Source organism: Ictalurus furcatus, chromosome 9, assembly GCF_023375685.1.
Source record: "Ictalurus furcatus strain D&B chromosome 9, Billie_1.0, whole genome shotgun sequence".
In the NCBI taxonomy this organism is placed as follows: Eukaryota; Metazoa; Chordata; class Actinopteri; order Siluriformes; family Ictaluridae; genus Ictalurus; species Ictalurus furcatus.
In genome coordinates this window covers 18,013,891-18,037,914 of record NC_071263.1, presented here as the reverse complement: position 1 = coordinate 18,037,914, position 24,024 = coordinate 18,013,891, and the positions used below count along the sequence as shown (strand labels likewise).

Genomic DNA, 24,024 nt, shown 5'->3' with positions numbered 1-24,024 from the left:
AGGACTAAGCTAGATTGTTAGCTGGGAAGACCATGAATAAATAAAGTCGCCTTTCTTGACATAGTAAATAGGCATGAGATGAAGAGCTGAGCAATACAATAACAGGTGCAGAAGTGACTCCGGTCACCACAACACCACCAAGAACAGCATGAATACCATGAATATAACCATGAATATAACTTGAACTCAGATATCTTTATCTATATATTTAGAAAGATGACTTGCACACCCTCACTTCTTAGGAAGACTAGATCAGTGTCTATACTGGAATTCAGAATACTAATTAGAGCCCTTACTATACTTCAATAAAAACATATCTGTTAAAAGACATAAAAGAAACAATAACCACATACAATAATTGTTTTACTTATTAGAACTCATTTAACATATAAATGAAAAACATTAGTGAAATAAACATAAGTATCAAGAGTGTAAACAATATTATTAAGAAATTGTAAGGTATTTGATTAAAAACATAAAAATGTATACAAATTAATGATCTTTCATATGCTTCAACAGAAACACTGTGTTATATCCCATAAATCAAACTTCATACTTGCTTTAAAAGTGTCACACGATTCTGACAGTAATTAATTTTTCCCTCTCAGCACATGGGATTAACTCTGAAACTAAGATTTTCATCATCCTATTAAAACTAGACAAGATTTAGATAATCCAGAATAACTACTATTTCAGTACCTTACAGAAATGTTCCTCTCATTCCTGTACTTTTCTCAAAATCTTAGGTAAATAAATAATGAAACATTGAAATTACTTGTTTAAATTAATGATGAAAGTCATTGTGTATATTCACCAAATTAGAATAATTAGCACAGGTTGATTGACAAATTACTTTTCTTTTTTTAAGCCTTTGGAAAAATGTAACCTAATTGATAAACATTTGGTCTTTATAATAAAGACAGTTTTTCTAGTTTCATTTAATGTGGGTAGATTAGCCAGATTTGACCATCTCTTGAACAGAACCACTCAAGAAAACAAGAAGATGTTTTTAGCTAAAAAAATTATTCTAAATGGTTATAACAAAAAGTTTGAGTCAAATTTGCTCAAAAGCCTGACTGTATGCTTAAAATAAATGCTATAAATTGTTGTAAACACATTTCTTTTTTTCCATAATATAAATCAACAATTGATATAAAGACATTGTAGCTCAAACTTCTGGAGACAAAGAGTTTCACCAAATCTGAAATGAATAATAAAAAAGTTCAATTAGTCAGCCTTGATATACATAAAAACAATTAAACTTTATTGAAAATGTTTATATTTACATACAAATACACTGAAACATAAAAACACTACACTTTATATATACACTCTTTATATTTTTACACTAAAATTGGCATTATTGCCAGGCTAAAATTTTCTTAATTCACTATAACCACATGGAAATCTAAAAGAAGGAAATACTACAAGGTTGATGGAAATGCTACCTTAGATTTCTGATTGATCTGCCTGTCTATGGTTGGTCAGAACGGTGTGCAATGAGACGATGGCTTGGGGCTGAAAATTCTGGATCCACCTTTGATGTATGTGCCAAGGTGTCTTCTTCCAGCTGTCATGTAATACAATATCATAAGGTAGTGTGACATGAAGTGACATGAAGACATAATCTAAAAAAGTGGATTATAAAGCAATGATAAAAAAATCCATTAAGGGAAAATAACTAATATGTGTGGAATGTGCACTCACTGGGTTTTGCATTAGTTTATTTTAAAACATCTTTAAAATAAATCTCAAATATTACCAGTAATTCAGTGTTATTCAGTGCGAGTATGCATAGTTTACCTGCTCTTTGAGGTAAGTATGAGCACAAGGCCCAATACCTCTCAGGGTAAGACCCACTATAAAGCACCACACAGACAGACCAGACTCCATGGCTGATAGCAGAGTGCACAGGAACCACAAGGCTAGAGTTGTGTCCTTAAAGACAAAAGACTCAAGAACTTCAACACATGTGACACTCACATGTTTAACTATACGTTAAAATATTCTGCAGTTTACCGTTATGGTCGACAACTAAACTGCACAGGATGATATCTACTATTATCCAACCAACATTAAGAGTTGACAGAAACTCACGTAAATGCGTGTAGTGTCAAAGGGGCAGTTGGCAGAGATGGGCGAGCGAGCATTAACGGGCATGTCTGTATTATTGCAGCCCTGCATGAGGGCATTGCCATCAGCGGAAATAGTGAGGCTGATGGCCATCACTAGCCCAATGCAGCAGGCTGCAGACAGCAGAGCATTTAAGAAGGAGCTCACCAACAGACCCACATGCTGGAAGAAAAGCAGAGTTACAATGTGAGCGCCAGGACTCACTTTAAATTATATTCCAACCCAAATATTAATCATCCATTTAATTACTCATGACAGGAATCAGAGCAGGCTCAATGAAGTGCCTGATCAAAAGGTGCCAAGCTAGCAAACATACACATTTAAAACACCTGAGAAAAGATGAAGTTGATGAATATTTCGAATTAAATAAGAGGGGTTCTTACTAGTTTGAAATTCTTAATATTCCTCGACACCAATATCGCAACGATTCCACTTGCAATGCTCTAAAAAATTAAAAAGCATTATTATTAGTTCAACAATATAGGCTACAGTACATGTACAACAAATAAATCTCATTATGCTGAATAAGAATAATTACATGTTATTATCTCACCGTACCAGCAGTCCTGAGGTGACAGCGATGATGTTGGACACTGTGTACTCTGTAGATATTTTGCCACTGGGTTTAGAGATGTGTCGTAAAACGCTGCCATGAACGATGGCTCCCAAAATGAAATTGACATGACCGACAACTATGAGTGTTAGTCCTTTAGTCATCAACCTCCCAGGCCCTTTCTCTTTGTCTAGAAAGCAGACCAAGAAACAGTATATTAGCCATGTTTCAGACGTGTCGCTAACTCACCCGAATTGACATTGGCATACGTGCTAAGCGATGGGTATTATGGTTAAACAGAGTCTATTAACAGTTAAACAGAAACCGCAAATAAAGGTGCAAAAGGGAATGCGAATTCCCAAATATTAATACTGCAACAGTGGGGAAACTTTCACTGCGATTATAATTACTAAGCAGCTTAAGCAGAGAAACACAGCATGTTCTTACCAAAGCCGCACATATTCTCCACACACTATGAGTACTTTTATCCCAAAGGAAAAATCTCTTCCGCCATTTACTAAATCCGTGTTAGTTAACGCCCATCTGCTCACCTGTATACCGGAAGTGGGCAGAGCTGAGGGTTAAAGGTCACAGCTCAGTTGTGTTAATTATCACTCAAAAAGCTCGGGAGCTTAGTGATGGGAAGTTCGGATCATTTTACTGACTCGGATCTTTGAATCTCGTTCAGCAAAATGAACGAATCTTTTTTTTCCGAGTCATTTCTTTAATTTCAGCATAATATAATTAAAATGTTTACATGTTAAATTCCCCAACACATTTAGTACTTATGCAAACGTTGATCACATTTGGAATAAAAAAAATAAACTATAGGCTAATGCAGCCAAGGCCGAATTATGAGAAACAGAAATGATTCATTAATAGCTTAACATTAGGTCTTCAGGCTATGCAGTCTGTAAATTCACCTCACCTCCTGATCCGAGTCTTTCTTTCTTTTGGCACGTCACATTTGTCACGTCTGTTCCCCGGAAACAGAAATGATTAGTTCACCTCTCCAGTCTTGGGGTTGGAGTTGTTCGTTCATCACGTGACAGTCCCACTGCATTCAGCCTATGCGGTGGTTCATAAAGGACACATCACTAGAGGAGCTCAGAGCCTGCAGATCAAATTCTAAGAAAAATAAATGTTTTGTAACATTATGATGACATATTATATTATTTTTTAGCGATCCTATATTTTCTAATAAATGCATGCTATTATTTGTAGTATACCAATTATGTATGCCAATACCACAGCCGGAGTAGAAAGACATGATGATTGTCCTTGAGTTGGACATAAGTTTTCATAACCCCCGTTTTTTCACAGAATTACCAAATTCACAAATGAAACATAAATTATTACGCTTTATTCAACTGTTATTCTTGAACAAGTTTGCATACTTCTGCTACAAACTGCCACACATTACCTGACTGCTACTGCCTGACTGCATGCACTGCCTGCCAGTTGATTTGGAAGGTTGATTTGGAATCAGTGGACCAATAGAGCCTTTAATTCCATCCCTGATTTGCATGAAGCTCTGTTTGTAATTTTTCATAAGAGAAGAACTTGGAAACGAGGGCAAAAAATACTGAAGCATGAATGAAAATAAAATAAAATTATAATCAGAAAATAGCAGAGAGAGCAAGCATCAGAGTAAGTTAAACAAGGACAGCACAGTTTTGTTTTTAATTCAGGTTATTTCATGTTGTTTTTGTTAGTTTTTTCTATATTTTTAAAATTGTGTATACAGTTCTATGATTGGCGTGTATTTTTTTACGACTACGATACTGATAGCGTGAAATTGATGCCATAGGCCTCTTTTCCTGCAAAGTGGTCTCCAAAGTGGCGACCCCACTTCCAGAGCTCCAGCCTAAGACAGACAAAGTGGTCTCCCCTGCCGAGCTCCAGTCTGAGGTCAATGTGCTGACCTCACTTCCAGAGCTCCACCCTTCGACAGACAAAATGGTCTCCCCTCGAGCTCCAGCGTGATCGCAACTTGGTGATAACTTAGTTATTAGAGGCCGATGGCACTGCCTCCCAAGCTTTGTTCCTGCCAGAGGCTGATGAGACAGCCTCCCACTCCATATTCAAGCCAGAGGACAGAAAGATGGCCTCCCCCACCATGTTCATGCCAGAGGCTGAATAGACGGCCTCCCATGACATGCTCAAGCCAGAGGCCAAAGAGACGGCCTTTCAAGCATTGCTCAAGCCAGAGGCTGACGAAAAAGCTTCCCAAGACCTGATTATGCTCAAACCGAACAAGATGGCCTCATACACTATGCTCCTGTCTGAGGCCGACGACGTGACCTCCCAAGCCATGCTCACGCCAGAGGCCGAAGAGATGGCCTACCAAGCCTGCTTATGCCAGAGTCTGATGAGATGGCCTACCAAGCCTTGGTCAAGCCTGAGGCCAACGAGATGGCATATCAAGTCCTGAACATGTGTGAGGCAGAAGAGATGCATCCCACACCATGCTCAAGCCAGAGACTGCCAAGACGGCCTCCCAAGACCAGCTCACTCCTGAGACCAACGACACAGCCTTCCAAGCCTGGTTTCCACCTAATACTCCTGACGATCATGTCCAAGCCCAGCCATTTGACCCCATCAAGCCTTTTGTCAACCCACCTCCTGCTTCCTGTCAGTATGCCCCATGTCCGCTTCTGGGCTCCTTTACCACACCAAGTCCATACCAAAGACACTACCTGCCTCAGAACTTTGGATCTTGTGTGGACATTTTGCCTAGGGGGGCAGGACCACTGGGGAGAGGTCTGCCAGGTATCCCCCCTCACGCTGAGTGTCAGAGCGCTTTTCATGCTTTTGCAGCCCGGAGCACGACAGCACACTTCAGGGTTTTCATGACTGTTGTCCTTGCCACGTGCGCATTTGTTTTCTTTCACATGTCCGCTTGTTTTAGGTCCTGTCTCCTCCCTTGTCATGTCCACACGTTTCCGTGTTTTTTCATGAAGTATTGTTTCAGTGTTTGCCGCCTGAGCTGTATCGAGACTTTTGTTCTTTGTTTATGTTTCATAGATTTTGATTCTGCTTTCGTCCTCATGTTTTGTGTTTATGCCTACTTTTGCCTGTTTGCTGATAACCTGACCCTGTGATTGTTTTTGGCCATGTTTTTGCTTTACGTTTTTTTACTGCATTGCATCCACCTCTACTCTGCTTTACGTGACACTTTAGTCCTAGCTGTCTATTTTTTACTCTGTTTAGTGATATATTTATCTTCTGAGGGATGGCTATCACAAACATCTTCCAATGGGGTCTTCATTATTCCCTAAGCCTGACCACACCCTGTCTACTTATCTTTAGTCTTGCCAAATTAGTTTACAGAAAATGTCTTCTATGTTTTCTCCTATTTGTCTCCTACAGCCTGTCCAGATGGTAGCCACTAGTCCATTTTTCCAATTAACAAGTCTTTTGGTGATCCAGACCTCACCTATAGAGTCCCCTCCAAATCTATTGGAATTGCAAAGGCCAATTCATTTGTTTTTGCTGTAGACTGAAGACATTTGGGATTGAGATCAAAAGATGAATATAACAAAAGAGTTTAGAATTTCAGCTTTTATTTCCTGGTATTTATATGTAGATGTGTTAAACAACATAGAATATTGCCCATTTTGTGTCAGATTGCCCAATTTGTAGGCAAGCAAAAATATTGGAACATGTGACTGACAGGTGTTTCTTGTTACCCAGGTGTGTCCTGTTAGATTGATCGTTTAAAGAATTAATAGCTCTGAACAGCTACTCTTGATATTAGCCTTCAGTTTCACCTGTGAAGTCTGCATTTGTTGTTAAAAAGGATAAGCCAACATGAATATCAGAGAGCTGTCCAGCCATTTTGAAGCTGAGAAAATAGGAAAAATCAATCAGAGGCATTGCACAAACACTGGGCATAGCCAATACAACAATTTTGAATGTCTCGAAAAAGAAAGAAACCACTGGTGTACTGAGCACCAGACACCGAAAGGGTCAACCAAGGAAATCAAGAACAGCTGATGACAGAAACATTGTGAGAGCTGTGAAGAAAAACCCAAAAACAACAGACAGTGCCATCACCAACAACATACACAGGGGAGGGGTAAAGGAATCACAATCCAAAATTCGAAGATTTTGTGAGCAGAAATATAGAGGCCATACCACAAGATGCAAACCACTCGCCAGCTGTAAGATTCAGAAAGCGAGATTGGAATTCATAAGAAACTCAGAGATGAGACACAAGTTCTGGAACTAAGAATAAACTCTACCAAAGTGATGGAAAATCCAAAGTGTGGCAAAAGAAAGGAACGGCTCATGATCCAAAACAGAGACGCTCATCTGTGAAACATGGTGGAGTTAGTGTCATGGCTTGGGCTTGCATGGCTACTTCTGAAACAGGCTCAATATTCTTTATTAATGATGATTACTCATAATGGTAGCAGCAGAATTAATTCAGAAGTTTTCAGGAACATTTGGTGTGCAAATTTACAAAGAAATGCATGGAAATGAATTGGGAGAAACTTTATTATGCAGCAAGACAATGATCCAAAACATACTGCTAGCTCAACAAAGGACTTCATTGGGGGGTGTCATGACAATGCCAGAATCTGCGTATAAACTATACTTCCCACAAAACTAACATGACCGTCCAGAACTACAACCACCAGACTGAAGGAAGGTTTTAGACTGGCCAAGTCAATCACAAGACCTTAACCTAGTGAGCATGTATTTCACCCCCTGAAAAAGTGAAATTCAACACAAACAACACCTGAAAAAGGCTGCAGTAAAAGCCTGGCAAAGCATCCCAAAAAAATAAACCAACAATTTGGTGATGTCAGTGAGTCGCAGGCTTGATGTACTTATTGCACACAAGGGATATGCAAGCAAATATTAAGTGTTATTTAGTTTAATTTACTTAAATACATATCTGTTCCTATACTTTTGCTCACCTAAATATTGGGTGGCCTGATACAAAAGGTTCTATGTTTTATGTTGTGTAACACACCTAGATGTAAATACCAGGAAATAAAAGCTGAAATTCTACCCTCTTGTTCAGGGCCCTTGCTAGTGGGGTGAACGGTGTTGACAATTATAGGGGCCCCACTAAATCCAGTAGTATGTATATTACAGTAGTAGTAGTATATATATTACAGCTTCAGCTTGTATGTCTGAGAGTTTAATGAAAACCACCAAAACATGCATTTTCATGAAAGAAGTTACAGTATATGAACAGGAGACTGAGTGATTGAAAATTTCAGGGGGGAAAACATAAATCTGGGTACAGAAACGTAATGAAAAGAAGGAGAGGGAGGCCAGGAGAACTGCTGGATCCCAGTCTATCAAGACCTTCTTTAATAAGACAGGTTAGTGCACTGTAGGGATGTTAATGTGATGGGATGCTCATCATTTCACTCGTCATTTCACTCCCTCATCATTTCACTCCCCAAATGACTTTCTTGGGGATAGGACACCTCATAAGAGCTGCCCCCCTGCCAATACTGTCACATCATTTTCTCATTACTGTACTGGCACACAGGGACCGAACAATTATGCGGTCAAAGTCCCCGTCTTTTTGTACTTTCATGTAAATGGAGTTGGTTTGTATAACACATGGAAAAAATGGATATGCATGTCACAAGGATTACAGACCTGCCGGCTGCTGATGTGATATGTTTTAATATAACAATACTGTCAAGAAAATGCAAATACAACTCACTTCTCTTGGGTGGATACATTTATTTGCTTTATTTAATAATATATTATGCAGCAGCATATTGTCTTCATCAAAAATGAAGACAAAGAGTAATTTAACTGGTTTTATTTTACATTTGACTGCATTCTTTTCAATTTCTGAATGTTTACTTCAGCTGTTAGACACCAGACTGACTGGAAAGACTTTATTATATTGCTGGTACTTAAAAAAAATAAAAATAAAAATAAATAAACAAATAAATACATACATACATATACATATACACACACACACACACACACACACACACACACACACACACATATATATATATATATATATATATATATATATATATAAAAAACTATTTTATTAATTTTTAATTTTTAATTAATAATTATTCAAGACAAACTAATAAAATAACAAAAGACAAGAAATTAATAAAATAGTTTTTTATATATATATATATAAAAAACTATTTTATTAATTTCTTGTCTTTTGTTATTTTATTAGTTTGTCTTGAATAATTGCTTGAGGACTTTAAACGATGTTTCATAACAATGGCTTAACACCATTGTTTTTATATAATATTTATATATAGTATATTTAACTTTTTAAATAAAAGTGTTTACATTTCCAAATTCTGTTACATGTAAATAAACTGTGTCAAAGTCATATGATATTAAACTTTGAAAATAATATATAGATGTGGGCTTCCATACCATGTATGATGAGTGGACGTGATACCGTATGATATGAGTGGATGTGATACTGTATATGATATGAGTGGAGGGCAGTGAGGCCCACATCAATATCACATCAGGGCCCAGAACTCCCTAGCTATGGCCCTGCTCTTGTCTCATATCCATCTTTTGATCTCAAACACAAAAGAAAACACTCAACAAAAGAATGGTATTTTGATGATTTTTATTATTTTTAAATTTTTTTTATTTGTACTGTCATTGATGCTTGGTACAAGAAACAAACACAATAAAAACATAGTCCACTGTCCTAATATACATATACTGGCAAAGTGGGCTGAAGAACACACATTTCAGTAACAACAAAATGGACTACAGGTGGTATCATAACATTCACAAGGCAAACAAAAACAAAAAACATTTTGCATACTATGGCAATACAAATCTAACAGCAACATCAAAATATTTTCTATTTTACATCTATAAAAATATCAGCAAGAGAGCAGTGTGAGGAAAAGTAGATGGTAGAATAACCAGACATGTGATCTTGTTTTATGGAACTCAGACATCAAAAAAGAAAAGTGTTTCCTGAGCAGGTTGGCACACGGCTCCTGACCGTTTCACTGTGAGCTGCCATTCATAGTCTTAGTATCAGACAAAAAATTTTAATTCTCTCACTGAACTCAATAAATCTGACATGCCCAAGTTGCTTAAACACTTCTGGGTAAATGAATACAAAAATGCCTGAACATTAGGGCTGGTGGTTGTTAGACTCATGTGGTTGTGTCTATTTAATAAGGTTACAAGGCCAAGTTAAGAAAAGGGGTCACACTGAGGTTATGAATAGTTAAACCTTTTGTCTTCACCTTTTGACAAATACACTATCTACCAATATAATTAATCACTTATAAGGAAATAGAAAGAAACACAGGTTAACAGACTAAATGCATCTATGAGTGTTTTGTGTTTTGCAGAAGGGGTGAGTGATGCCGAACTTCCTTTGAGAACTCAGTGAGTGGACTAGAAATCCTGCCCACCTGGCCATATGCATGGTCCCAAGAAGACAAGTAAGTTAAAGCATACATGTGGAGGGAAAACATCTGGAACAAAAATAACTAAATCCAAGAAAAACTAAAATCCCATGACAAGACAAGAGCAAAAGGACACCTCCACACTGCATATTTGAGCTGTTCCCACTGCAGTTCGCTGTAGCTCCTAGTTAATTTACTTCTTCTTGTCCCTGGTTTGAAGTGAACTCGCTATATGAACTGTGCTGTGAGTTGTTCAGTAGCACGCCTCCCTGCGTTTGGTTACACCTCAGATGTGTGTTCTCTGTGCTCATGTGTGTGGGATTGGTTCAGGCAGGGGGTACAGTTGGGCTGGGGGCCTGGTGGCAGGGAGAGGGCATGGGCACTGGAACCCCCACCTGGCTTTGTGCCCTCCTCTGGTTCTCCACAAGTCATCCCCACTGGACCCTGGGCATGTCTAGAGGAAAGCCAGGAAAACAAAGTCATACATGGCTTTTAACTAATAGAAAGCATGTTGTACTTAAATACCTCAGGGTATATTAAATAAAGTAATTAAGCCCAGTTTCAAAATGAAATGAGAACAAGCCCCTTATGATGAAACTCATGTGGTGGTTACATCTACAGTGGCTTGCAAAAGTATTCAACCCCCCCCCATGAGTTTATGATGACAAGTTTATTGCAAACTCATGTTCTCTCACAGTGAATTTTCAAAGTCAAAATCAATTATCATAAAGTATTTCAAACGTTCAACAACTGAAAAATGCTGCTTGCATGTGTTAAACCTCCAGGTCATCAACTCCATATGAAAGAGATTATCTTAACAAGGAACCAGTTGACTTGTAATTGGCCTTCACCTTTGAAATATTAAAACAGCTCTCATTTTCTGAACAAAAACCACCTCAGTTGAACTGTAATTAAGGAAAGTGAAAATGACTAAAAAGCATTGTAAGGAAGTTGAAAATCAGGTAAAAGAAATGAATATTTTAGGAATAGGGTGTACAATTATATCTAAGAGGTTCAACATCCAGTAAGCACTGTTGGATCTACAGAGAGGAAGTGGAAGCTGCATCACACCACACAAGCACCACCTACACAAGGCCATTCCCTCAAAACTCTTTTCAGCAGGATATTGGTCCCAAGCCAAAAGAATGCAGGAGTGGTTAAAAAAACAAAAGGATGAATGTTCTACAGTGGCCAAGTCAAAGTCCAGATCTGAATCCCATTGAGAATCTGTGGCACTGTGTGAAAATACCAGTCAACAAGCAACGTCCAACCAACCCTAAGAACCTGGAGCATATCTGCGAGAAAGAATGTGCAAAAATCACTCACAACCAATATGCAAAGCTGGTAGGAACTTAGCCCAACAGACTTAAAGCTGTTAAAGCAGCAAATTAGTTTTAGTTCTACCATAAAGTGGGTTGTAGGGGTTGAATACTTATGCAAACAGCATTTTCAGGGTTGTTGTTGTTTTTTTTTTTTTTTAAAGATTTGCTGACTAATAGTGAATTTTGATTTCTGAAAATATGCTATAAGAACATATTGGTTTGAAACAGAAATCCTGGCTAGAACGATCTGTGTGCATCATTTGTAATCCAGACAAATCTAATGACTTTTAAGGGGGTTGAATACTTTTTTGCAAGGCACTGTATTTTCAACAATATAGACCATGTTAATCTTCTCAATGACATTACATTTCAAAGCATTAACTAATGGAGATGATGTTTATAGATGCGGTCTATGAGCACATGGTCAGAAATAATCACAGAAGCAACAGAGCACTGAAAAAATACAAACAAAGGGAAAATATGAAGTGAAATATTTGAAGGACGTAGTAATAGAGGCATCTTTGGCATATAGACATCCAACCATAACAGAGAGAAACTGTTTTTAAATTTCTGTAAGTAATTACACCATGTATTACAAGTATTCATGATACAAACTACCTCATGGTATTTTTTGCGGGAGTCAAAGCTCAAATTATTGTGGGCAGATACAGAAATAAACTGGAAACTATGCACTAATATATATTTACCTGTTTGCATTTAGGTATACATTTTGTCTTGCAGGCCACCAGGAGATATGGCTGGTAATGGTTGGGCCACTCTGCTGAGTGAAAAAAGTAGTCAGATCGAGCAACAAAAGCAAGGCCAGAGAATGTGTGTGACAACTGAACAGTTTAAGATGGAAAGTTGGGGCCTTTTAAAAGCGTTATAGTGTGTTATTGTGAGGGACAACACTCAGTGGGTTAATGAATAAGCCAGATGTTTGTCAGTAAAATAAATAATACTGAATGGTAGAATTCTTGGGGTAAAAGCACATTCAGTCCAAATGGCCCTTAGAATGTGATCCATATTTGTCTGCTTCATGGTAAAATGAATTGCCAGAGGGTGACAGATTAGGGTTAAAAGAAAAAAGGTATGCGTCCTCCTTTTTGAAATCTGCTGTGCATTTCGTTACCTATATGCACCACCGTTGAGCTCTGGATGCACCTGCTGCTCCACTGCTCCCCATGGCGCAGTGGCAATAAAGTACTCTTTGTTGACACAGTTTCTAAGGCTGTCTGGAATACGACCTGTGCATATACAAAACAGACATAGGTGCTGAAAACTGAAAACATCCAAGATTATTCCTGTGGATCAACGTGCAAGCGGATTCAGGAAGCATGTACCTGTGATAGCCCTTCTTATCTCAGTGGCAGCTGCTTCTCGCATCTCCAGCGAGGCCTGCTCACTATACCAGGCTGTGTGAGGTGTGCAGATAAGATTGGGAGCATCTTTCAGTGGACCTTGGGTAAAACTAGTGAGGGGGAAATAAAGGGAGAATATTAAATAGGGAGCAGCATAAACCGCCCCCCCCCCTTTTTTTTTAAAATACAAAACTACAGAGAAACTCATCAACACCTATTTATCACTACCAGCTAATATGAATTCTCTAGTTCATCAGCTTCACAACGGGTAACAATACAAACTTCACAACAAGGATACTTGGCTGATTGTCTCTCACTATCTTTGCACCAAATTAGAGAACAAATTTATACTCTCAATTTCTCTCCCTTGATTGGCTGCAGACTTCTGCCCAGGACAACAGCCATTTGGGAGACACTTGAACTAGCACAGTGAGCACCGATTATGATTTTTTTTCAATCACCAAGGTCAATTGTTTTGCTCATTACAATACCCAGTTCTGCTGTACTAGGCTAGAAGGCAGTAAATGAGAGGGAGTCTGCAAAGTTTACTTGATGTTCAGCAAAAATGAGTAGCAGCTAGATAAATACAAAGTAGGTTGTTTAATGGTTAGTAGTCTGGTAATTTTTAATTAATTAAACAAAATATGTAACTTTTTTGCAATATACAGTCATGTAAAAAGTAAGTAAATCCCATGGGTTTTATTTATTTATTTATTTACATATTTGGACAAGCAAACATTTGATCCTCTTTGAAACAGTGATGCACAGAAAAAAATGTATACACTATCAAATGACATAAAATTGACATTTTGTAGTAATTTTCCCAATTTAAATGAACAAAAAAAACAGACCAGTTGCATGGAAAAAGCAAGATTGGTTGCCAGTGATTAGAGCCTGCTTAGGGAGTGCAGGAGGAACTGGTCTTATTTATACCCCTTTCATATCTAGTGTCTGGTGTTCCCTTTGCTATTGAGGTGTGTGGTGTCATCATGCCAAGATCTAAAGAGTACTATAAGAGGCCTTCAGATGAAAGGTTGTGAATGTCTATGAGTCTGGCAAGGGATTTAAAAAGATCTCCAAATTATTTTAAATACATCATTCCACTGTAAGGAAAATAATCTACAAGTGCCGCAGATTTCAAACAACTGCCAATTTGTCCAAGACTGTATGTCCCAGTAAATTCAGCCCAATAGCAGACCATCTGATGCAAAAAGAAGTCTTCAAGAACCCCAAAATGTCATCACAGTCTTGCAATTGTTGGTGTCAAAGTGCATGCTTCTACAATCAGAAAGAGATGGGAGGCATGCCAGGAGAAATCCTTTGCTGTCTAAAAAGAACATTAGAGCAAGACTACAGCTTGCCGATGAGCATATAGGCAAGGTCCAGGCCTTTTGGAATAATGTGCTTTGGACAGATGAAAATAGAGTTGTATGGCCACAGTAACAGCAGACATGTTTGGCGCTGACCAAAGACAGCTTTTCAGGAGAAGCACCTCATACCAACTGTGAAGCACGGTGGTGGAAATGTTATGGTTTGGGACTGCTTCACTGCATCAGGGACTGGACAGCTTGCATTCATTGACTCAACTATGAAATCTGCATCATATCAAACAGTGCTTGATGATAATGCGAGGCCATCTGTCTGAAGGCTGAAGTTGAACTGAAAGTGGGCCTTTCAACAGGATAATGATCCTAAGCACACTAGCAAATCCAGCAAGGAATGGCTCAAAAAGAAGAAATTGAGGGTTATGGAATGGCCTAGTCAAAGCCCGGATTTGAATCCCATTGAAATGTTGTGGGGGATTTGAAACAGGCAGTACGTGCAAGAAAACCCTCAAACAACTTGCAACTGAAAGAATTTTGCATGCAAGAGTGGGCAAAAATTCCAAAAAGCCGATGTCAGAGACTGGTGAACAATTATGCAAAAAATGCCTATAAGACGTTCTGCTAAAGGGGTCAATACTAGCTTCTTAGGCCAAAGGTGTGCTTACTTTTTCCACAGAAGAATAGCACATCTATTGATATTCCTGCTGAATAAATGATTTTCCTTCCTTTCAAAGATGATCAAATGTTTGCTTGTCCAAATATGTAAAAAATTAAAATAAAAACAATTTCCATGGGGTGTACTTATTTTTTCCTACACGACTATATGTGAAGACACCGTGGTTTATATCTGAACCACATACTGCTATAAGCACACAGCTACAAACATCACCTGAATGGTTCAGACTCGTGCACATCCAGAGCAGCTCCCCTGATTCTTCCTTCCTTCAGGGCCTGAGCCAGAGCTTTCTCATCCACCAGACCACCACGAGCACAGTTCACCAGGAATGCACCCTGACGCATCTACACACAGCAATGTCCCACAGGATGTTAGGATACCAACACAAATAACACTGATTCGCCAAAATAACCACTAGATGGCAGTTCAGCATCACAAGTAATTGTCTGTATGCATGGTTGTATGTCTGTACTGTGTATGTGTGTGTGTTGATACACATTTGCACACCTGTTTGATGGTAAAGTCATTGATCAAGTGGTGGTTATGTTCATTCAGATTGCAATGCAGAGAGACACAGTCACTTTGGTACAGCAGGTCCTGAAGGGTGTACACTCTCTGAACACCCAGTGATCGTTCTAAACCGTCCTGCAGATACGGGTCGTAAAATATCACGTTGAAGCCAAATGCTTTTGCCCGAACTGCTACCGCCTGACCTGTTCGGCCTGTACAATGTAAAGACAGATTTATACTAAAGGTTACTATGCGCACTCAGCGAACCTTCAAACTGTGTTTTTCTCTGACTCTCACCAAAACCTATGAGTCCGAGGGTCTCTCCCCGTATGCGAGCTGCTCCTGACGCCAGCTCCCTGATCTGCTCTATGCTTTGGAACCGCGAGCCCTCCCGGAGAGCCTGGTACAGCCAGGTGTTCCTCCGGTACAGGTTCAGGATGTGACAGAGGGTAGAGTCTGCAGTCTCCTCTACAGCTGCAGATGGGATATTACACACTGCAATGCCTACATTAACACACACACAAACAAATATGGGTTTTGTACAAATGCATTTGAGTAGTTTTTCTCTTACGCCCCTTTCACACAGGCAAGTTTATTCAGGGATTCAAAATGAATTAATCAGGAAAAGCTTAAGTGTGAATGAAAGTGAGAGTTGAAATCACAGGATGAATGATGGAATCAACACTACAGGGGCAAGACCTAAAACAACTCCCATTAAGTATCAGGAAGGTTGGTGTGTGAACAAAGCCAACAGATTACTGGGAAAGAGGACAATGTCTTGATGAAGTGCTTGCACCTTTTGGAGCAGTTGATTTAAATGTTAGGCTTTCCTCCTGTTGTCGCTTTATTATGTTAACGTCAATAAAGAAGAATAACAGGAGAACTGGATCAGGAATTAATTGAACTGAATGGTTTAACTCCAGCAAAGCCCACACATTACCAGTAGGGGCAGCTGGAATATTTCAAAGATAAAAAGGCATAAATACAACATATAAAATTTTTGGCATCCAAATCAAATGTCTTGAGGCAGACTGTATTGAATGATGCACAACAGCACGTCCAAACAAAAAAAATGTATGATGAAGTGAGGCTGGGGCTGATTCTCTCTAGCACAGACTGTAGATTCATGCAGCTCATCAGTGACAGATGTGTCAGATGATTACACAGAGTGAAACGTCCCCTAGATTTGATTTTCATTTGAGCTGATATTTTTCCACTCATGTCCCTGAGAGAGCCCTAACACGGCAATAGTGGTGACTGACGCGGATGTAATAAATGTGAATAAGATGGAATATTTACTCAATCATCTTTTATAGCTTTTCTGCTTACCACGTTTGGTATTCGAAGGAAACAAGTTATGAACCCAGTAGGGCAGAGCAAACCTGAAAAAACCTGGTAAATATAAATAAATAAAGAAATAAATGATACTGTGGGCAGCTGCCTATCTGTCTTTAAGTGTGTGTAATAGTTCGCCCCATAATTCTCATTGTGCCATTGAGACCTCTGATATAATGCATTACTCAACCCTAACAGATTCATTGTCAAGATATAAGATTTTAGCCCTCACATTTAATCACAAGCAGCCAGCAGAGTAAAATTATGATGAAAATGTCCTGGATTTTGAGTGCAAAAAAACTATACATTAGTCTGCAGATGACTCGCAGATGTAAATGGCACATTTGGATGCCTGCTGTGATATTTCTCTTAGGTTAAATTGATTTCGTTTGATAGATACAGGAAATACAAATCATCCACTCATATTTCAAAGAGTAACAAATGCTATAGATATTATGGACACTGTTGTGTGCAGTAACTCAGTAACTGCAGTAAGAGGCAGTAGTGAGCCACCACAGAGATGGAGTTGACGGAGGTTCTCACCCATCTCATTTGGTATGCTAGTGACTCTGTGACCTGCTGTAGTTTATGCTGGCTCTCATTGTTATGCTTTCCCCTCTAAATAAAATCATAATAAAATGATAATTCTCTTAGAATTGGCACGAGTAGGCAACCATTAGCTGGTGAGGTATGCAGTTGATGGAGCGACGACTGACACATTGCCATTCTGTCTGTTTATAGAGAGACTGTTAAAATTACACACTTTGTGATCATATTTTTTTTACATTTATGGCACCTGGCAGACGCACTTATCCAGAGCAACTTCCATTTATCTCACTTATACAACTGAGCAGTTGAGGGTTAAGGGCTTTGCTCAAGGGCCCAGCAGTGACAGTGACTCACGACCTTCTGATCATTAGTCAGTTTAACCACTGAGCTATCACTGTCCCAAAGTCCAAAAACCTATTTGATCAAACTCCATAGAGGTGGCTCCAATGCTGTTGTAGTTAACTGCCTGGGTCACTGATATGGATGTGCTGGCTCTGCCTCCAGCCCGCTCAACTGCCGCCCTCTTTTGATAAGGTTATTCTTGCTTTAGAGTTCCTCTCAAAAATCACAGACAAACATATCCGATGTTTACTTTTTGTAGTTGAAAACGTAGAATTACAATAAACATCTTTCTTTGACAATGCCTATAAGGTGAATTCTGTTGAGATACAAACTCCAGGATCAGTCACAGGCTGCGAATGACTTTCAGACACACAATTTCCTTCCACTCCGTGTACTCCCACGCAAAGCTTCTGAACAACACTGCTAAAGAGCACCACTATTCATCCTGTCTGTTTTTACCTGTTGTGAAGTATAGCCTCTGCTCTGACTGTTATCTGTACAAAGTCTCACCCATTTCTCCAGCAGCTTTTATGTCAACGTTATCATAGCCGCTGCCAACGCGGATGATGATGCGTAAGGCTTTAAACTTCTCCAGGTCCTCTCTGGTGAGTGTGATGGTGTGGTACATCATTGCTCCCACTGCCTCATTTAGTACCTGCCAAAAACCAAACAAACACACAATGCTTGTCATCATCATCATCATCATCATCATCAACCGGTCCCTCACTGTTACATTATTGAGATGAAATGCCATCCTCTCATTTTAAGCTTCTGCCATTTGATCTTCACAGTCATTTTAGAGGATATCCCTGGGTGAATCAAGATCTCATTCACACCCTTCATCTCATTCTTAAAAATTCATTATTCATTACTCAATTATCATTTCACATTATTCACCCTTATAAAAAAATTAACAAGAGTGCTGATATTCTGCAATACAAAATATTGACAGCACAATAGAATTTCATCTTTTTATACCATGAAAGATATAAAAATACATCTCATACCTGGATAATGAGAGAGCACAATATTTGAGTGTGTGAAGTACCTTCTCATGGATCTCCTGTGTGGACTGGGCATCACAGAAGGCCACGGTTGCCAGATCTTTGAGGATGGGCATCTCCACTGTACAATCCCGTCCATCCAGCAGAGCGACCAGCGGCCGAGGATGCATCGGTCCATTCATGATTTGCGGCCTTATACCTGCAAAGAGAGAGTAAGAGGGGTGGAAAATGGAGACGGAGAGATGTAATTTCATACACTTGTAAACTTAAGAGAACCACTTTGCATTTGTAAGTGTGTGAGAAAGCCATAAAAAAAGAGAATGGGATCAACACACTTAGTATGACTTTCCAGCTCACACTCTTACTGTGAATCTGGTTGTCATGGAGATTACAGCAGGATTTGAGCAGGATTATGAATATATTTAATTTAATGGTATCTGGGAGAGTAGAGGTAGTCCTCTCTTCACTCCACTCTGGCCATTCCTCAGGAATACGTGAGAATTATTTACAATGCTGTCACCAAAGAAGTAAGAACCATGGAATCAGCTTTGTCCCTGGTTTCCATATTATTATTATTATTTTTTTTAATCAGATCACAAGGACAACCTCTACAGTCTCAGTCGGATTTCCATGCTTAATAAAAAGTCAATTTAAAAAAAAAAAAAAAAAAAAAAAAAAAAAAAGACACCTAGTACTCAAGGCTAACTTGCACATAAGGCAGAAATACTCATGAAAGATCAAAGCATCACAGCATCAGGTTGGCGGTATGGCTCATAGTAGTAATAATAGTAAGTTGCATTTAAAAAGCACTTTTATCAGCCTTAAGGTTGCTTGTTGCTTACAATTAGCAATACACATTTCAAAAGGAAATGACACTGATGATCAAATGTTTGTAAGAGTTCCTGATACTACTGCACACTATCAAAGCTAAAAGCTTTTTTCCGACATCTCCTGCAAAGACGAACATAAGCCCAAGTTCTTTATTTTAAAAGAAGCCAAGTTGAGTGGGTCCTGTTCATGCTACCAGCTTATCCAACCAGGCAGCACGCACTCTACTACAAGAGAAACCACACTCCCAAAATCAAAAGGTGTGAGTGAGAAAGAAAGAGCGAGAGAGAGGGAGAGGGAGAGAGAGAGAGAGAGAGGAGCGCAATGGAGAGATTATGTAATGTAATAGTGTCCAAAACCACATGAACAATAAAGGACTGTCAAAACAAAAGGAAATGAGCAAAAGTTTCCACAGCGTGGACATGTGCTGACGTGTGTGCATGTGTTTGCAGGGGCATTTGACTTTTACTTGACTTTTACTTTTAAGTAGAGTGAGAGAGAGAGAATTCTTGTCTCTCTCAGAGTGGCTTCACCTCACTGTCTATAACTGTCCCTGGTTACCTAGCAACCTAATCTCTCAGAGTATGCCAAAGGATGTCCTGGGAAGAAGTACCACTAATAATTTATATATATTATATATATATATATATATATATATATATATATATATATATATATATATACACACATACATACACACACACACACACACACACAAATATTATACATATATATATATAATATTTGTGTGTGTGTGTGTGTGTGTGTATATGTATGTATATATATATATATATATATATATATATATATATATATATATATATATATATATATATATATATATATATATATATATATATAGGGTCACTGGGTTCCCACAAAGCCCCAACACCACCACCAGAGAGGCAGTTGGACAGACAGACAGATGCACACACACACGCATGCACGCCACATGCAAAGCATAACCGCAGATTATAATAGTTGCCAAGAGGGTTAGGGTGAGTCAATATACAAATCTTGTGCCAAGTCAGACTGTGTGTGTGAGGGAACTGTAGTCATGAAAATTAATACACATAATAGTTATGGCATAGTATGTATTTAATATCCAGTGCCTGCATATCTAACAAAGCTTTCATGAGTACACACATACACATATGCACATGCAGTGTTGCATTACTATCTTTGTAAGGTATTTGCATTTTGTGTATTAATGAAAATAAATAATGCTACAGCACACCTTAACCTCAGTGAATAAAAATATCTTCGGCTGTTTTAGTTTTTCAAATAAAATCTGCATTTTTATACCAAAATCAGTCAAATGTTAACACAAGGTCAAAACTATCATGTGCTCTTATTATGGAGATGTTTAGTCCCCACACAGAGAAAAATACATCCTCTCTCTCACACACACACACACACACACACACACACACACACACACACACACACACACACAGTGTGTGAGGAGGAAATATGTTTCTTGCCTGGAAACTGCTGCCTCCACATTCCTCCCATAAGAGCTCTGCAGACACCCAAAATCGAGTGAAGAATGGAAGGAGGTGAGTGGGGGGAAAAAATCCTCAGGGGGATCTCTCCTTCCGTATATCAGCCCCCTCCTCTTCTCTGCGTCTTCCCCAGTCCTCCTCAGTGTGTTTGTAGTGGTTTCTCTTCCCCAGCTCAAGGGGAGCCTGATTAGTGGCATGCACACACACATACACACACGCTCTTCCTCCTTTTTGCCTCAGTGTCTAGTGAGAACGATCCCGTCACAGCAGCAGAATGCAATGCGTTTCAACAATGAGGAATGAGCGTCAGGGAGAAGAGTGAAAAGAAAGGAAAAAAGAAAAAAGAAAAAAAAAAAAAACTACCGCGAGAGCCAGTACAAACGCGCACTTCTGCGGCTCTCCTCTGGTCTCCTGCTGCAGTCTCTCCTCCTCCCTCTGTTCTTCCCCACGGCCCCTTCACTCCTCTGCACTGCCTTTTTCTTCAATTTATGTTTTGTAAAAGCACAGCATTTAGGAGCTGTCGACCCCCTCCCCTGCCTTTTCTTTCTTACTTAACCCTGATCTCCCTCACTCTCCCTCTCTCTCTCTCTCTCTCTCACTCACACACACACCCCTCACCTCCTAGTCCTATTTCCTGTGCTCTATCTGTGTTCCAATTGCTGGTTTTGGCTAAACATGCCTCATATTAAATAGTCTTATAATATGAGCACTTATAAAAAGTGTATGTGTGTGTTTGTGTGTGTGTGTAAGTGTACATGGGAACTGTTCAGAATAAATGCAGGAACACAGACTTAAAGGAATACTCCCGAGTTGGATGATTGAGTACTTACCTCAGACAATTGTTTTGATGCATTTCCCTGTACTTTGAAAAGAATAGAAACCTATTCATTCAAAACTGACTGATAATGGAAGTCTAAGGGCAACTGAACTGCATGAATGTGCCACTCATAAACACACTACTCTCATTACTTTCAGCTTCGTTCAGCTCACAGCCACATACACACATGCTCAGGAAGAGGGAAACGGATCACTCGAATATACTGGGAAACCAGGGCATGGGCACCACTCACATGTGTCATGCCAATCATTACACCCATAGATAGTCCTCCAAACACTACCCTCCCACTGCAGACTCTTGCTAAACCATGCCCCCATCACATAGTGATAAAGCTGTTATGTAGTTTTAACCATATTTGTACATTTGGAGCAATAGAGTAAAAACCCTTCTAAAGGTTTTTGGTATCCATGCATCATCTGACCCACACAACTGCACTGTAAATAACCACATACATCTTAAATTAAAAAATAAATAAAGACAAAAAAAGGGAAGGGACAATTGTCTGAAGGGACGATCATACAGCTTCACATCAAAGAATTACTTCAAGCAGTTTATAAATATATGCATCCAGTATGAATATTCATTCCTTGTCCCAACATATGCTCTCAGCCTATTAGGGATCTTAGAGTAAATTGATTTTAAATTATTTTCTTAGTACAAGGAAAAAATGTTAAAACTGATGTCCATGGTAATCACACACGTTACAGATGCATTAGAAGGGAATTAGGTCACCATAAGCAACAAAACAGGATCTATGGTAAGGGTTAGACATCTGACACACTCATTTACTCTCCCTCGCTTACACAATTCCACAAACTCATGAGCACTGCATAGTGTAATACAGACATGACGGCTAGTAAATGTGGCTCTGGTCATGATATTGTTCTAAAAGTGTGTGACTCATAGACTGAGCTGTGTGTGTGCGTGTTGTTAAAGAATGAACAGGACATTATAAAAATTTTAAAAAGCCCATGTATTTACACAGCCTTCACACTTCTGGTCGTGCCATTCACATTACTCCACACTGTGCAGCTGCGGATGTGTTTTCTCACATTGCAATCTGCTTCCTACTGATTTTTTGCTATTTCCTCTATTCATTATATTCATTCCCTTACTCCCTCCTATCAGGGCTCTCTGTGACAGGAGCCATCTGGCCTGGCAAAGAGAGAGCACAGGACCAGCCCTGAATATGCACATGCACTAGCGTGCACACACACGTGCGTGCGTACACACACACACACACAGCTGGGCCTTATTACCACTCAACGCTAAAAGCTGTTATGTGGAGGCATCAGTGCAGAGCATTTGAAGAGTTACAATAAGTGGAACACGCACACAAACATTTCTTTATGGAGCAAAGAATAAAAACAGAAGTTTATCAAGAGTGTATTCAAAACTTCAGAAAAGGGATGCCACTAATGTCTAGTGGACGTGTCTTTCAAAATCCCAGAAAAACTGATCTGCTCATCTTTCACCTCGAAGAAATCAGCAGATACTGCCTGATCTCACAATCCCTTTGCCTCATGAGACCAATCATGTGACTTTGCCAAACTGGATCCTGAGCAACTTTCTGTGGCCTAGTTGTTCTTTCTGAACTCATTTGTCTTGTGAATACCAAAAAAAAAAGTTTGCTCCATGCTCCACAGACACAAAAATAATAAGCAAGACCTTAGCTAATAGAATTGAAACAGTTATCCCTTCAATAATCAACCCAGATCAAATTGGATTCATTAAAAACTGAGAGTCAACCACTAACATGTGTAGGCTCCTTAAATTGATATATTACACATCGCATATAAATCTAGAATGAGCAATAGTAACACTTGACGCAGAGAAGGCCTTTGACAAAGTGAACTGGAAATTTCTACTCACCACACTTCATAAACTAGGTTTCGGTGAATCATTTATTCATTGGATAAAAATACTCTACACATCACCAAAGGCCACAGTTATCACTAATGGACTAATATCACAAAGTTTCACTCTGCACAGAGGCACTAGACAAGGATTCCCACTCTCTCCATCCCTATCTGCCATTATTATAGAACCATTAGCCACAGCAATAAGAAAAAATGTAAATATTAATAGGATCCAGACAGCAAACATAGAACACAAAATCATCTTATATGCTGATGATATTGTACTCGTCTTACAAAAACCTATAGAATCAATACAAGAAACTTTTCACACAATCGAAAAATATTCCAAACTTTCAAATTACTCAGTCAAACTGAACTCAATCTACAGTATGCTCCCTCTAAACATGAAACTCCCCGAAAATACAGTACAATCTCTACCTACCCCATAAGCACTGACTACATCAGTTATCTTGGTGTCAAC

At 39.0% G+C, this 24,024-nt stretch overlaps 2 protein-coding genes across 5 annotated transcripts in view; both read right to left on the bottom strand.

Moving 5' to 3' along the window:
* Nucleotides 1–345: 345 nt before the first annotated feature.
* On the bottom strand, nt 346–3,239 carry LOC128613225 (keratinocyte-associated protein 3). Its single transcript, XM_053633891.1, has 7 exons — nt 3,134–3,239; nt 2,692–2,876; nt 2,517–2,576; nt 2,098–2,295; nt 1,804–1,938; nt 1,449–1,570; nt 346–1,201 (listed from the first exon to the last, which is right to left on the bottom strand). The coding sequence occupies exons 1-6, from the start codon at nt 3,144–3,146 to the stop codon at nt 1,475–1,477; spliced, it is 687 nt and encodes a 228-aa protein (XP_053489866.1). The 5' UTR covers nt 3,147–3,239; the 3' UTR covers nt 346–1,201; nt 1,449–1,474.
* Nucleotides 3,240–9,269: 6,030 nt separating this feature from the next.
* ctbp2a (C-terminal binding protein 2a) overlaps nt 9,270–24,024 on the bottom strand; it is a 36,699-nt gene continuing 21,944 nt past the window's right edge. For 2 of the 4 annotated variants that reach the window (XM_053632974.1, XM_053632977.1), the window contains 9 exons: nt 18,558–18,712; nt 18,020–18,164; nt 15,581–15,787; nt 15,281–15,495; nt 14,987–15,117; nt 12,755–12,882; nt 12,544–12,658; nt 12,119–12,189; nt 9,270–10,543 (listed from right to left, as the gene is read on the bottom strand). In XM_053632974.1, the coding sequence (XP_053488949.1) occupies nt 12,129–12,189; nt 12,544–12,658; nt 12,755–12,882; nt 14,987–15,117; nt 15,281–15,495; nt 15,581–15,787; nt 18,020–18,164; nt 18,558–18,712 (1,157 nt within the window). In that variant the 3' untranslated portion in view covers nt 9,270–10,543; nt 12,119–12,128. Of the gene's footprint in view, nt 10,544–12,118; nt 12,193–12,543; nt 12,659–12,754; nt 12,883–14,986; nt 15,118–15,280; nt 15,496–15,580; nt 15,788–18,019; nt 18,165–18,557; nt 18,713–20,825; nt 22,589–24,024 lie in introns of those variants that run through there. The other 2 variants (XM_053632976.1, XM_053632973.1) reach the window with 2 other exon arrangements.

Excerpts from the sequence above, each read along its gene's own strand:
- LOC128613225 (XM_053633891.1), bottom strand. Across the intron at positions 1,939-2,097 it reads TTGACACTACACGCATTTAC|GACACAACTCTAGCCTTGTG; the intron begins GTGAGTTTCTGT and ends TTTGTCTTTAAG. Across the intron at positions 1,571-1,803 it reads ATACTTACCTCAAAGAGCAG|CTGGAAGAAGACACCTTGGC; the intron begins GTAAACTATGCA and ends ATTACATGACAG.